This window comes from Egretta garzetta, unplaced genomic scaffold, assembly GCF_000687185.1.
Source record: "Egretta garzetta isolate BGI_Z169 unplaced genomic scaffold, ASM68718v1 scaffold193, whole genome shotgun sequence".
Lineage (NCBI taxonomy): Eukaryota > Metazoa > Chordata > Aves > Pelecaniformes > Ardeidae > Egretta > Egretta garzetta.
Genome location: NW_009259117.1, coordinates 122,356 through 136,704, shown reverse-complemented (window position 1 = coordinate 136,704; position 14,349 = coordinate 122,356). Strand labels below are relative to the sequence as shown.

General features: G+C 37.6%; 1 protein-coding gene across 4 annotated transcripts in view; it reads left to right on the top strand.

Moving 5' to 3' along the window:
• MAN2B2 (mannosidase alpha class 2B member 2) overlaps positions 1-14,349 on the top strand; it is a 28,813-nt gene that overhangs the window by 5,116 nt on the left and 9,348 nt on the right. For all 4 annotated transcript variants that reach the window (XM_035891119.1, XM_035891120.1, XM_035891118.1 and 1 more), the window contains exons 3-10: positions 1,148-1,320; positions 2,560-2,675; positions 3,627-3,804; positions 5,500-5,698; positions 8,932-9,122; positions 9,970-10,156; positions 11,071-11,204; positions 12,539-12,795. In XM_035891119.1, coding sequence (XP_035747012.1) covers positions 1,148-1,320; positions 2,560-2,675; positions 3,627-3,804; positions 5,500-5,698; positions 8,932-9,122; positions 9,970-10,156; positions 11,071-11,204; positions 12,539-12,795 — 1,435 coding nt within the window. The remainder of the gene's footprint in view (positions 1-1,147; positions 1,321-2,559; positions 2,676-3,626; positions 3,805-5,499; positions 5,699-8,931; positions 9,123-9,969; positions 10,157-11,070; positions 11,205-12,538; positions 12,796-14,349) is intronic.

Genomic DNA, 14,349 nt, shown 5'->3' with positions numbered 1-14,349 from the left:
ACAAAAGTATTAATATATTTTAAAATTCCCATTTATTTTTCCTGAAAGCACTCTGCTCAGTTTAAGTATCAGTACATACAAACAAAAAACCGTATCCTCGCATTGTGTGTGGAGTTAATCTTGAGAAGGCAAAGCCAGTGCAGACATCTGGGGTCTATACTTTGTCTTCTGTGTGTCCAGCCAGCTGTGTTTTGGGAAGAGCCTAACAAACTCTGCCTAAAGTGTGCTTCAGTCAGAAGAGTTAAAATAAACACATTGTGAATATTTTAACTAGAGATGACATTAACCATGGAAAAGATGAAGTGAAAAGAGAATGCCTTATAACCTCAGTTATTCAAACATCATATAAAAATTTGGAATGGAGTTAGTCCAAAATGGGGAAGATACGACTGTATTTTCAAATAGTTCTGAGCACAATTCCAGAGCGATGAAATTAACATCTGCAATGGGTTCTTTGGTCTTTTGGGGGTTTTTTTTGATGATGAGGATCCTAGTGCAATATACTGGAGTTCTGAATAAAATTTACCGCTTGCTGTTTTTTACTTCCATTTAAATAGTTTGTCTGAGTCTTGTCTTTCTGATTTGGGGGTTTCTTTGTCTGAAACACATTTCAATGCAAAATTAATAATATTGGTTATAAATAACATCTTGTGTCAAGATTTCTATTAACCTTTGCTTTTTTCTTCTTTTACAGTCGAGGATCCTATTCATATTAGTTTTGTTTACTGGATGGCTTCCTTGTCCCATTGTCATTGATTGAGACTGAAATTTTCTGAGAATGAGTGGTGTGATTTGAGCAAACACAAACTAAAACCCAGCTTGTCGTTTTCATGCATACTCCAACCTGGCTATTAGCCTTAACCTAATCTGTATCTAAGTAGTTTTTCCCAGGCCTGTCTCTAATCATAATTCCTTTTTGTTATTCATCTTTTATAATGTTAATAAGTTATACTTGGCATAGCAAAATAAATATTGTCAGAGTGAAACTTTCTGCTATGAATCATTAAATTCCTGAAACTTTAAATGCTTTGGAAAACAGCAACAGAGAGCCATCCTTTAAGTGCTTCTCTTTAATACTATAGACCTATTAAATTTATAAAATGAACTTGTAAAAGTGTTTCTAACATAAATGAATTTTGCTTTGCAGAAGGCCATGGATTTTTGTATGAAACTTTCGGGATCAGGCCTCAGTTTTCTTGGCATGTTGATCCTTTTGGAGCTTCAGCTACAACACCAACTCTTTTTGCTCTGGCTGGTTTTAATGCTCATCTTATTTCTCGAATTGACTATGATCTGAAGGATGACATGCAGAAAAACAAGGTAAAAATACTCTTAGGAATAGAACCCATTGCCAACCTCTACTTATAGTAATCTAAACCATGACATTAAGATAAGTATCCCTCTGATCTGTACAGGAAAATGTAGGTATTTCTTCTCTAAAAGTGACATGCTGATTGCATGTGGTAATATATTGAATCCATGTAATATGAGCAGTAATGTCTTCATGATTTCTGGTCAAGAATAAAATATAGTGTAGCCTGAAGAAGAAACAGAATGCGGGCAGTTGGGCAAGGTGTGTGTGGACATTGAATTAGGAGTGTTGGAACTGGAGGCATCTAGAATGGATTACAGCTTCTCTTGAAAATCTTAGGTTGTTTTTTTATAGACTGTTTTAAAGTGTAGTGTGTATGTTTGGGCACAGTGGTTGTCATGCTTGGAACATTTATTTGTCCCTGTAAAAGTGATAATACTAGGTCAGCTAGGGTGACAGCTAATAATTTTTTTGCTGAATTGAATTTTTGTTCCATGTTCTGCTCTCTCTCGCACAGCGTCCCATACACAGTAAATGTTTTTCTTTTCATATAACAATGTTGGACCCTGATCTGTCATCAATTTTACATGCTAAATTATGTGAAAATAAGGGGCTTCCACTAGCATGAGCTAGGCATTAGGCTTTTTTTATGAATCTTGGGTGAAACTCAAGCGTCTCTGAAGCAAACAACAGAATTCCTGTTGAATTTGGTGAAGCCAGAACCTACTGCCTTATATTTGCAGTGAATTGTGATACTTCCTTTCTGCTAAATTTTTTTATGAGCTTTTGACACTTTTTTCCCATCTAATTGTTTTTTTTTTCTGGCTCACGCACTCTGGAGGCTTCCAAAACTAAAAATTCTGTTTCAGTTGATTTAAATATTGATTCCCACTGGCTACAGTGCAATCCAGACTACATCTGGATCTTTCCTAGCTTAGATGTGTTCACCTTCTACTGAAACAAGTGAGGTGTAATGCCTGTGATAAGCTAGACTTACATCTGGATTTTAGCAGTATGCTGGCAATGTGTTGCATCCTCTCCTTCTCCATGAATAAGAGGCAACTCTATAGCCTCCTGTATATAGTATGTGACCTTGCTTGGGGTACCGTTGGCTGGTCTTAAGTAAAAGCACTTAAAGTATTACAAGTGGTGGAAGGGAAGATGGGCACTCTGAAGTCTTAAGTTGTTGATTGTATTTCTGTACTTACCATCAAGGGTAATGGTTTCTTACCTTTTTTGTTTTCCAGAAGCTTCAGTTTGTATGGCAAGGCTCTCCTTCCTTATCTGAAAGACAGGAGATCTTCACCCATGTTATGGATCAGTACAGCTACTGTACCCCATCACAAATACCTTTTTCAAACAGGTCTGAAGATTTCCCAAAGAGCCAGAAATATTGATCACTTCTGAGAGTTTATATTGTTGGAGTTTAAGCATTTTCTTTGACTGTTTTCTTTCAACAGTATTCTACTGCTTGCTTCTGACCTGCAGTAGGTTGAGGAGATGTCTAGACTCTGTAGATCTGAGTCAAAAAGTGATGCTTACTACTGACAGGCACTAAAAATAGTCCAAAATGTTGTAAGACTTCAAAAATATTGTTTTCTTGCACCAGGAGGCTTGGAACACAGGTACAGCTTTCATCTACAGATATATACATATATCAGGTCAGTCCTTATTAAAAAAAAAAAAAAAAAAAAAAAAAACCAATAAAAATGTGAAGCAAATCAGTTGCTATAAACAGAAAATGTCCAAAGCAGGAGAGGGTTTTTGTTTCTGTGCCTGTGAAGTTAAGATTTAAAAGCTCCAGGAAGCTCAGTATGCACTTGGCTATGGCTAATTGATTTTCTGTGGGAGATTTTCAGCATTGTATTGGGCTGAAATTGTGTATATTACCTGTGTATAAACTAAAGCCACTAAAATTTTCCATTTACCTTGTGAAAAAATCCGAGAGCTTTTGAAAACTGTATTTTGCTCACTGGCTTATCTAGTAAAATTCTCTTTGTAAATGAAGTCTACTTGAGGGAATATCCTCATTGTTATAAAGCTTGCTGTTTTGTCCTATGGTTTCTTTGTTCTGTGCCAGCAAGCAGCAGGGACTTGGAAAGTTGCACAGTGCGAAAAGAAAACTGGACAACCTTCTCCCTACCTCCACCCCCAAATAAACACTAAAACCTAAACACTAGCAATGAATATAAACTGATTTTTTTTTTTTTTGCTTCTTATTCCCTGTATGTCTGCCTTTTATCCCAGCACCTTTTGATGCGTTTTGTCCAGTCGAATAAATCCTGTTTACAGGCTATTGCTTTCTCCTATTTAGATCAGGATTTTATTGGAATGGAATTGCAGCTTTCCCAGATCCACCAAAAGATGGTGTTTATCCAAACATGAGTGTCCCTGTTACAGATACTAACATCCATCTGTATGCACAAACCATGGTGGCAAACATTAAGGAGAGAGCAGCCTGGTTCCGAACAAGTGATGTTTTGTGGCCATGGGTAAGTGCATGATCAGCATTATATGATGGTAAAGTGTTTTTCTAGTAAGTGGGGCTCAAATGTCTGATTATTAATGATTTTTAAAAACTAGAACTTGCTTGTACAGTTTGTCAGCTGCCTACCAAGTCTTCTTAAAGTAGAAAGGAGTGTGACAATATTGTAAGGATAACCTCTTGCAAAACTATATATTGCAGTATTGCTTCCTTTTCTCTCTCCTTGTTTTGTCTATTTAAATGATCTATTTACATAACTGCTTAGCACAATGTAACTATGTTAACAAAAATGATAGCATTACAAGAAAATAAATTACACATTAGGTAGACAATGTCTTATCTAACGGATGTGTAATCATTTTCTTATACAGTCTTTGTATTTTAGATAGAAATATAAGCATATCCCAGTTTGGTCATTCAAACACTTTCTCGGGCAGTATGCTGTGTTAATTATGTCCTACATGTACGCATAGCACTGATATGCTCTCACTATTTTTAAGTTCTTAGAAAAGAATAACTTTGCCTAAACTGAATGTACAGTCTGGTTTTGAATTTTGATGGGTGCTGTAGGTCTCAGCATTACAATATGAAAGGGTGATGTGTGTTCTTAAGGTGGCTATTTCACCACAATGTCTGTTGTTGCAAAGAGAACAAACATTTTCTGACTGATGCAGCTTTGAGTCACTGATTTGTTTTTATCCTGTGTCTGTGATCCTGTTGCTTATATTGAGATTTTTTTTTAGAGGGTGAGGAGAGAATTGGGATATAATATTCTGTAGTAGTGCTGTAGTGAAAGTTATGCTGAAATGGGGAGGAGGGAGTTTTGAATAGTATGAATAAATTCCAAATGTCTAGATCCAAACCTGCAGTTTTGCAGCAATGTAAGAAAATTTCTATCTCTTGACTTCCTGATTTATGTGCTTGTGATAATAAGTTTTAAACAAAGTAATGAAAGTTTGTTAGTCATTCATAGTTCTGTGAAAAGAAGTAGAGAGAAATAGATGTATGGATACCTCTACAGTTAAGCTTACCTATTTTTTTGTGACGATAAATAGTTTGGAGTACTTGGATTTTATTTTATTTTTTTCCTTTCAGTTAAAAAGTCAGGAAATACACATGTTCCCATGTAAGGTCAGACCTCATGTCCAGACTGTTGGCACTTTTGTGATGAGTTATATGGACAACACCCCTCTTAACTATTTGGATGGGTTTCAGAAATACTATCGTCTACTGTCATGATGGGGGATCAACAACACACTGTGTAACATTTGTACTACAGGGATCTCTGTCCAGATTGTTTTGTTTCACATAATGTCCTCAGCAATTCCTAAAGCTGTAAGCGTTCTGAAGAGCAGAAAATAAGAGCTTCCTTATTTTCTGCTAAATGGTAGAAATGCAGTGTGAAAAGAAACAAAGGTCATCTTTCAGGGCATGTATGCATGCATTTTCCGATTGCTACCATGAAATTTCATGCTCTTGCACAATATGGTATGTCAACACACTTCTCCCTATCTGTAATGCTGGTTGGTTATCAGGTGATCTGTGCAAGTAACCCTACCCATTCTTGACATTTTTGTAACAAATAACTTTTATATGAGCAGTCAAGACCAAAAGAAATACCACTTTAACATAGACTAGTGTTAAAAAACTTCTAAATTACGTGACCCAAAGTCATTTGGCTATTCTCTTTTCTGTGTTACAGGGCTGTGACAAACAGTTCTTTAATGCATCTGTTCAGTACTCCAACATGGACCTGTTGTTGGACTATATTAATAAGCATTCTGATGAATTTGGAGTGACTGTCCAGTATGCCACTGTTGGTGATTACTTCCAAGCAGTTTATAGCAGAAATCTTACATGGGAAATCCGGGACTCTCAAGACTTTCTTCCATATTCAACAGGTAATTAAGTTCACAACTGCATAATGTCTGCCTCAAATGTACATATTTAAAATTTTAATAAAGGGAAATTGAGAAAATGAGAAATAAAGTAAGAGGAAAAACACCGTCTCCTTACAACATTTATTTATACTGCCAGGTGTCATTAAATAGACAAGTTAATCCCAACTTAGTGGTATAAGGAAGATGGTGGTGCAGTGGTTGGAATATTTCTTTGGGACCGTTGAAAGCAATGGGTGGAGGAAGAGACCCTGAAAGAAAGAGTACAGAAATAGGCAAACTTGGCAAGAAACCTAACCTGAGGTTTTTGTTTTGCTGTCTTTGCATAACAATAGAGAGTGGAAAGGAAAGCCAAGCACAAGGTATCTTCATGAGTGTGTAATGTCATCCAAATTTTTGTAATGACCTGAAGAAATGTACAGATACTGCACTAATCAGGTTCTGTTAGAGAGAACAGTCAGCAATGAGAAAAACCTGTAGGCCTAGGCCACCTGGCTGAAATTCAGTAAGATATTTCAGTGGATGGATGAAGGAAAAAAAGACTGCGAAGTATGTAACACACTGAGAACTGGTTAGCAGACAGAAGTGATAGCAAAGGTGCTTCACAGATGTGTACCAGCACAACTAATACAAGTCATCTGTCATGACATTGAAGGCGTCCTGTCGGAACTCTCTAAAGCCAAGGTCTTAGACTCATTCTGCTTCAAATACAGATTTTCACTATTTGTTTCATGTTTGGCCATTTAACTTGGAATTCATTCTTTTCTCTGCCTCCCACACGTTAGCCTGCACAAATAACCTGTAGTCTCCTAGGTATTCTGCAGTATTAGATGTGTATGTTATGCCTCTCCTCCTCTTCCCTGCACACAGTGCTCCAGGATCTGAACTGATAAAGTGAAAGATACCTAAATACCTGGGTACATGGCCAAATAGAGCCATGTCTCATTGTTCCTGTTTAAAAGAACTGGATTATGCATAGATTAGAGCAGAGATGGGAAAAGTGACAAGGAGTAACCTATGGAGAGTGAGGAGAAATGGGGCAGGTAGCAAAGGGACCAAAGCAATCTGAAAGCTCTTGAGGTACTTCTTTGTCAGTAGTAAAAATGAAACAGTTGGTGCTGAGGGTTTGATGTCCACACTCTACATAATTCCAGGAAAACTGGATATAATCTGACGATATGGACCGAATGCCCATTAATGCTTGTTATATACTGTCAGGAATCCAGTTTGTGAGCTCCAAACCCAATCTTTTATATAAAGCAAAGCATACTGGGTAAGGACGACTGGTAGATTCACTTCAAAAGCATGTTTCTGGTCCAAACAAAACAGCAATGTAGATAAACCCCTAAAGTCTCTTGCAGCTCCAGGAGAAAGTCTTGTGTCGTCATCTTCATTAGAGAGAACAGTTTTAAGTTCTGGGGAAAATAAAGTTGTTTTATAACTGAAGTCTCAGAAAGTAAAAATTCTGCATGTATGTCTGAAACCTCATGTGACACAAATCCGTTGCAATTGTTTGCTTGCTTCTTACTTGCTGCACTGTGTTAGCTTTTCAAGCAGACCTGAAAAGCACTGGGAAGATATGAAAGAAGGCATGCCATACCCAATATCCCTTTAATCCTTTTCCCCAGTAGGTTTACCCTTTTAGGCCTCATACTGAAGTATGAGGAGAGAATACATAGCTAACTTCTCAGTTTCTAAATTAATAAATTTGTTTCGTTGCCTGGATTGTCATTAAAATACCTTTCTATATAATTGTAGCTACCACTACATCATCACATTTTTTGGCACTGTGGATGTATATCTGAGCCTATTACAACCCAAATTTAGGTTATACATCCAGTATTCTGTAATGTGTCTGTTAACTTGTAAATGAATAAAAATAACTATTGCTTCCTGTGAATCATTGTATGGACTGATCCCTTACTCACTCATCTCCCTCTAGGGATCATGCCATAGCTAACAACTTGCTGATAAATGCACTGCCAGTTTTAAGTGCTAATATCCTTTTACATCTGGACCCTTACCTGTACCTTTTGGTTAATTTACAGGCAGTAGTCAATTGCCATTAGCTTGCATGATAGCAGCACCTTCAGTGCTCCAGGTGGGTGCCCACACATAGATGCAATTTTTTTCCCCAAAGGACTTAATGTGCCTTGCAATTGCGGTATAGGTTTGAGTGAACTTTCTCCCACATACTGTTTTGCTTCTTGATGATTAATCCTCTCTCATTCTTTCTATGCCATTTTATTATGAGTCACTTGTTGGGCTCAGTGTCACTTCTGACATATGCCTTGGAAACTCAAGTTTTAAGTCCCTACTTTATGTTCATTGTACCGTGCTAGTATGCATATGTGACTCTTCTGCTTGTAACCTTGAAAACTGAAATGGAATTCACTCTGCGTGAACTTCTAGCATTTTTCAGGCCGAAAAGAATTTGTACTGGAGGCTCTGAGCAGAAGATCCCATTTTCTAATTGTTGCCTTTGATCTTAGGCTGGTAGCAGATTGTTACAGTTGCATATATGCACTTTATAAAGCACTTTCTGCAACTTATCAGTGGTATATCTAAAAAAAGAATCCCCTGAAAACAAACAAAACCCCCCACTAATCAGAGGTTTGGAGGTTTTAAAACCAAATATTTGTTTTCCTAGTTTACTCTATGCGATAGTGGAACATATTAGCAAAAATTAGCGGTGGAAATACTTTCCACTGACCACTTGAGGGCATCTTTTGATGTAGTTTGAAGTGCTGGAGTAGTTCAGAGTCATGTTACACGTCACTGTTTCTACTCCATTTTGAGGAAATTTAAGATAAATCCCTTTGACTAAAAGGGGGGGGGGGTATAGAGGGCTTGTATCAAGTAGTAACCAAGGATTATAATCTACTTTCCTTATTAATGAGTAATAAAATATCCTTTAGTCGAAGTTCTAAAGTTGTTTTGTGCAGATCCACAAAGAATAAATTCTGCAAACACATGTTAACTTGGTCAATAACAGCTAACAGCTTCGTATCAACACTCATGTTGCTAGGCCTGTAGGAAAGGTTGTAGTTTTCCAATGTGCACACTTGTGGCTGTGCTTCTTTGTAGGGCTTATGACTATTCCATTTGATGGCAGATGTGTAAGCCCACAGTAGGTTTCATGTAAGAAGCTGTACAGTAGTAGTCTATTAAATAACAAATAAGGGATCACTGAAATGGTATTTTGACATGTATTGCATCTGTTTAACTCCTAACAGAACCATTTCAAGCATGGACTGGGTTTTATACTTCTCGGAGCACGTTAAAAGGAATCGCAAGGAGAGCAAGTTCACTGCTTTATGCTGGAGAGTCCTTTTTCACACAGTATGTCCGGAAACACCCAGCAAGTTCTATTTGCAAATGTGGAGCCTTAAAGCAACTTCAGAGCCTGAGATGGGCAGTTTCAGAGGTAAAAACTGATTTATTTTTTTAATTTGAATGAAAATGTTTATTGCCCAAAGGCAAAACTTAATGCTTAAGCGTTTCAGCTGGAGTGTCTCGAGGTTGCTTGTATGTTTTCAGAAATAACTTTCCCGTTTAGCAAGTCATAAGTAAAAATAAAGCAATTTTTCAAAAAACTGTCTTGAAACATAACTTCAGCCCCTTAGCCATGCATTCAAGACATAGTTACTGGCAAATGTGTTCTTCAGGTGGTGAAAGAGTATTTGGTTTCAAACTTTGCACATGAAATTCCTTTTCTTAATGTTAGTTTTATTATTTAAATTTAAAAAAAAAAATAAAAACTGAACTGAAAACTACTAATAATCTTTACTTCTGTAAGTTAGAAGAGGAGGGACAGATTTATTTCTTCAAAGTTCAGCAGCTAAGTGGTCAGCCTCGTACCATTAGCCATTTACAGGCCTCAGCGCTTTTGCTGGTAATAAATATTTTGTCAATAAGTTATTGACCAGATCTTAGTAGGAAATGAAAAATCTGTATTGTTATGGTATTTTTGCTTCATTCTTGTTTTAGTTAACATGTATTTTTTTTTCCCTCTAAGTATGTAACTTCAGTTACATTTCTAAATATTAAGAGGATTATGTATAGAGGGAAATCTGTGTGCATCTTTTCTTTGACCGTCTTGTTCTATATATAGCAATTTGGAATGGGCAAAATATGAATCTGTGAATATAGATGTAATATCTTATTATTTTAAGTTACATGTCTGAAGGTTAGTGGACCATGTTAATACAAATGCAAACCTGAAGTTGTCATTCTGTTGCGTTTTAACGTTTCAAACTACTCTTAAATATAAGGTCCAGCACCACGATGGTATAACAGGCACAGAGTCTCCCAAGGTGAAAGACATGTACATGAATAACTTGATGTATGGAATGTTCAACGTAAAAAAGCTAATGGCTTCCATAATCTTTGACATGAACAATGTGAAGAAGAACATAGAGGTCTATTCTTCTATTTACAGTAAAGACTCAGGAATACCAGGTACTTTTTAATGCAGCTTTTCCAATTTTCAGGCTAACTTATGAAAGCTATCATGTTTTACTCGAAGCAATCAACATATTACGTACCACCAAAGTTCTGTGAGCCACAGCTGGAAAATCCTGTTTGCCTTATGAGACCTGTTAGACCTGAGGCAAACTCAGATGAATTTATGAGCTCTCAGATCTCAAGCATCTGAAACCAGGACCTCTAAACTGATGTTAGGCAGAGCCCTGCTGCAGTCCATATATTAGACCTGGCTCCCAGATTCAGACCTCAACTATGTAACGGAGGGGAGGAAGGGTGCTGATCTGGGTAATTACTAAATTAACCTTACTGTGCAGCATAAGATCACGTGATAAGAAGCACAGTCATAGTTAAGAAATGTTCTTGCTATAGTGTGCTGCCAGCTTGTGTAAAAAATGTAAAGGAATTTTTAAGGAGTCTGTTATAAAGACTGTACATTCCCTTTTGTCTTTACTTTGGAAACTTTTTAAACTGTCAAATGTAAGTAGCGCCGTGGGCTGCGCAACAGACTGATCTGGTTTTTTACAGGGTTGTTTTTAGATTAGGCTTCTCATTTGATCTTCTATATAACTCTGATATAATACTGCATGACAGTGAGTTGTGGTAAGCTGGTTATTTTCACTAAATGCATTTACATTCAACTCGGCTGTCATGTTCTGAATACACAGTCTCTTCTCATTGGGTAAAGAATAAAAGAATAAAGCAGAAGAGGTTTTTATGAAGTACTATAACATATTTTCCTTTTTTCAATCATGAAGTTTTACTGTGGGGTTTTATGTTAAAATTTTGTAAAGTGGTTGTACCTAGATGAATCTCTCAAATACTTTTTACTGTCACATGTTAAAATTACATAGTTTTAGTGGCTGATAGGTTTTTTTGTGTGCACAAAGGTGCTACAGATGTTGACCAATATGTTGTTGTCTATAATCCACTGGCATGGAACATCACTACCTTTGTCATGGTTTCTGTCAGCCACTTGGCAGTGAGTGTGTATGATGAACTGGGACATTCTGTACCAGCACAGGTAATTCAACTTTGTTTCTTTCTGTTGCTTTTCTTTCCCTTGTCAGTTTTCACTGGCTTGATTCTACCTCCTGCCAAAGTGTGGTAACATACAGCATTACAGTGGAAACCAGTGTTAGCTCAAACTGGGATTTTCCTAGTCCTCCTTCAAGTGTTTTGGTTGTTTGGGGGGTTTTTTCCTGTTCTCTCAACTAGAATTTTTTTTTTTAATGTCCAAAAGGACTTTCTGCTCTTCTAATGTGTTTGGTTTGTCCTTCGCATGCCTGCTGTGCGACCTGGCACTTCTTATCTTGCTTTTCTTTCTATGAAAAATACAGTTTCCAGTAAAGCCTGTTTGGTTGGATAAATGAAATCTCTTTGCCAGTATGAGAAGGTGCTTTGGGGTCTTTTTCTTCCAGTATGTACTGTTCAAAAGTGCATTCATATCACTCACTCCTTCCTTTTGAGAGAAAGAAATCTTCAGCTCAGAACCCTGATGTGAGTATGTGGCTGAGAGGAACTAAGGCTTGGCAATTGCTCTGCCTTCTGCACCACATGTGTGAGTTGTACAGTGAAGGGAGGGAATGGGAGTAGGCCCTGTTGGTACCACTGAGGTTGGGAGGTCTGCGGTGTGAGTAACTGGACATAGGCCAATCCACAGAGTGAAGGTACAGAATACTAGCTTTAATTTCTGGTTAGTCATAGCTAACCTCATTGTCCATGTAATCTCTACAATGTTTCTCTAGTCCCATTTCCTTGCCCCAAACCAAAAGTAGTAGAAAATTATATACTATATTATTATATTATAATGGGCAGGATACATGTAATTGAAAGATGAATAAAAACTGTTTGTTTAACGTATTTTAAGTATTTTGTTTACTGTTCAAAAGTATGCCACATGCTTCTACCTCCCAGTCAGTGTGCCTTGCTTAAGGTGAGGGCATGTCTGGGTGCTCCCTCCTCTTGCCACGAGCTTTCTCATACTTGCAGTAGTCATGTCCCTTTTCTGTCATTTGACTGATTAGTTTAATTTGTGATTATTTCTGCTCATATAGACATTATGCAATGTGATCTTAAATCAAGATCTATGATTCCTTGTTTACATTAAAATAAGATCTCAATTTGTAATTTGTTCAGTCACTAGAAAGGCTAAGCTTAATCCAAGTTCACCAAATTCCCAATTAAAAGCAGCACGGATCTACATTATAATTGAGAATTCTAAGAATGGCATTTTTAGAAAATTATTTTTAAAGTAGTAGTTAATTTTTTCTAATTTAGGGCTTACAACACATGAAGGTAGTTGTCTTGCTGATTACTTTCCAGTAACGGAGCATTGTTGTGTATGTTAATGTACAGGTTCAAAGCTCGTCGGAGTCACCTTCTACGTATGATCTGTATATTCTAGTCACAATAAGTGGTCTGAGCTACAGAAAATACAATATTAAACCCTTGAATGGTAAGCAGTCTGCATTTATTGGAAGATCAGTCAAGTACAAACGAAAAGACATAACTCACGCAGATCAACAAAGTCAGCAGTTGCTTCCTGTGGTTAACAACTGCTACCAAGTCTTGTTTGACCAAAACACAAATCTAATGCACAGCATTACAGAGAGGTGAGATTGCCTGCTTGTTTTTAATAATGTTTCAGATTCTGTAAAACCCCGTGTGAAAACAAGTCCAAGGACTGTATCATATGCCTGAATTCTGAGACTTAACTGACAAAATGTTCTTTACATTCTTTACTGTTCTTTATCTCCAGTTCACATGTCCTTCTTCTACAGGAAACATCAACATTAGCATAGGTGTGATTACATGCTATATCTGTAATGTTGTTGCCTTATTTAACCGTGCAGTCAGTCTAAGGTGACATACCACAGTATCAACTAGTAGATCAGCAGAATCTCACTGTACTTTAGAACTAAAGAGGGTTATGAATGTGTGTTTGTATTAAAAATAAGTAAGCACATACACTGTGGCTACACAAGTGATCAAGCAAGAGCTTTCTCTTACTAATCAATACTGTTTTGCAAGTCCTGTATCACTCTATGGTAGAAAACTACAAAATGTTTTGAAAGGAAACATTTAGTTAAGGAAATCCCATTTAATCAGGCACATAAAATGGAAGAACAGTCAAGATCGAGGTGAGACTTGGGGTTTGAGATATCTTTCTTGGCTAATGCAAATTGGCCCAATTCTTTCAGCTTTGGTGATGCTGCGCTACTTTTTGCCTGCTCAGGGTTCAGGTTGTCGGCTAGGTACTGATGGAAGATTTGACCCCTTTGACATTGGCCTACTGACTACTAGACCTCTTTCACCTTTGTGGTTTTGTTCATAATTCTGCTTCCTAGAGCAAGAACTTCTTGTCCAGGATAGTTAAAATCAGCTTTAAAATTATAGATGGGCTTAACTAAGAGCCCTGGAGTAAGTACTTTCTCTTGCTTTACTTTACTGCCACTTAGCTCTCCAAAGCCCTGCCATCTGAATTACTTTAGCACTTTAAGTGCTTCTGGATCCTAACTGTTTCCAGATTCCATGAGGAATATAATAAGGAATATAATGAGGAAGAACAAAAATCTAAATTCAAATTCCATTTTTCTCCATCCTGTTCTGGCAGGCAGCAAGAGCTGGAATTCAGCATGTAGGATAAATGGGATAATCACTCTCTTCATGAGCCTTCAGGCAAACCCAGAATGTTTGAGTTTCAGGAGGTTTGGTTTAGGGTAATGGGAAAGAGCGAGGCATCGGGTCAGAATGGGAGGAAAGGTTAAAAACACCTGGGATCTTAACTGTGAAGCCTTATAAAGTTTAGCTGTGTATTGGGTTTGCACAGCAAGGTTTTGGTAGTGGGGGGGACTACAAGGGTGGCTTCTGTGCGGAGCTGCCAGAAGCTTTCCCTGCGTCCGATAGAGCCAATGCCAGCTGACTCCAAGGTGGACCAGCCACTGGCCAAGGCTGACCCCATCAGTGATGGTGGTAGCGCCTCTGGGATAACATAGTTAAGAAAAAAAAAAACAAAAAAACCCCACCAAACCTGCTGCAGAACAGTAACCAGAGAGAGAGGGCTGGAGCACCTCTCTTATGAGGACAGGCTGAGAGAGTTGGAGATGTTCAGCCTGGAAAGAGAAGGCTGCAGGTAGACCTTAGTGCGGCCTTTCAGTACTTAAAGG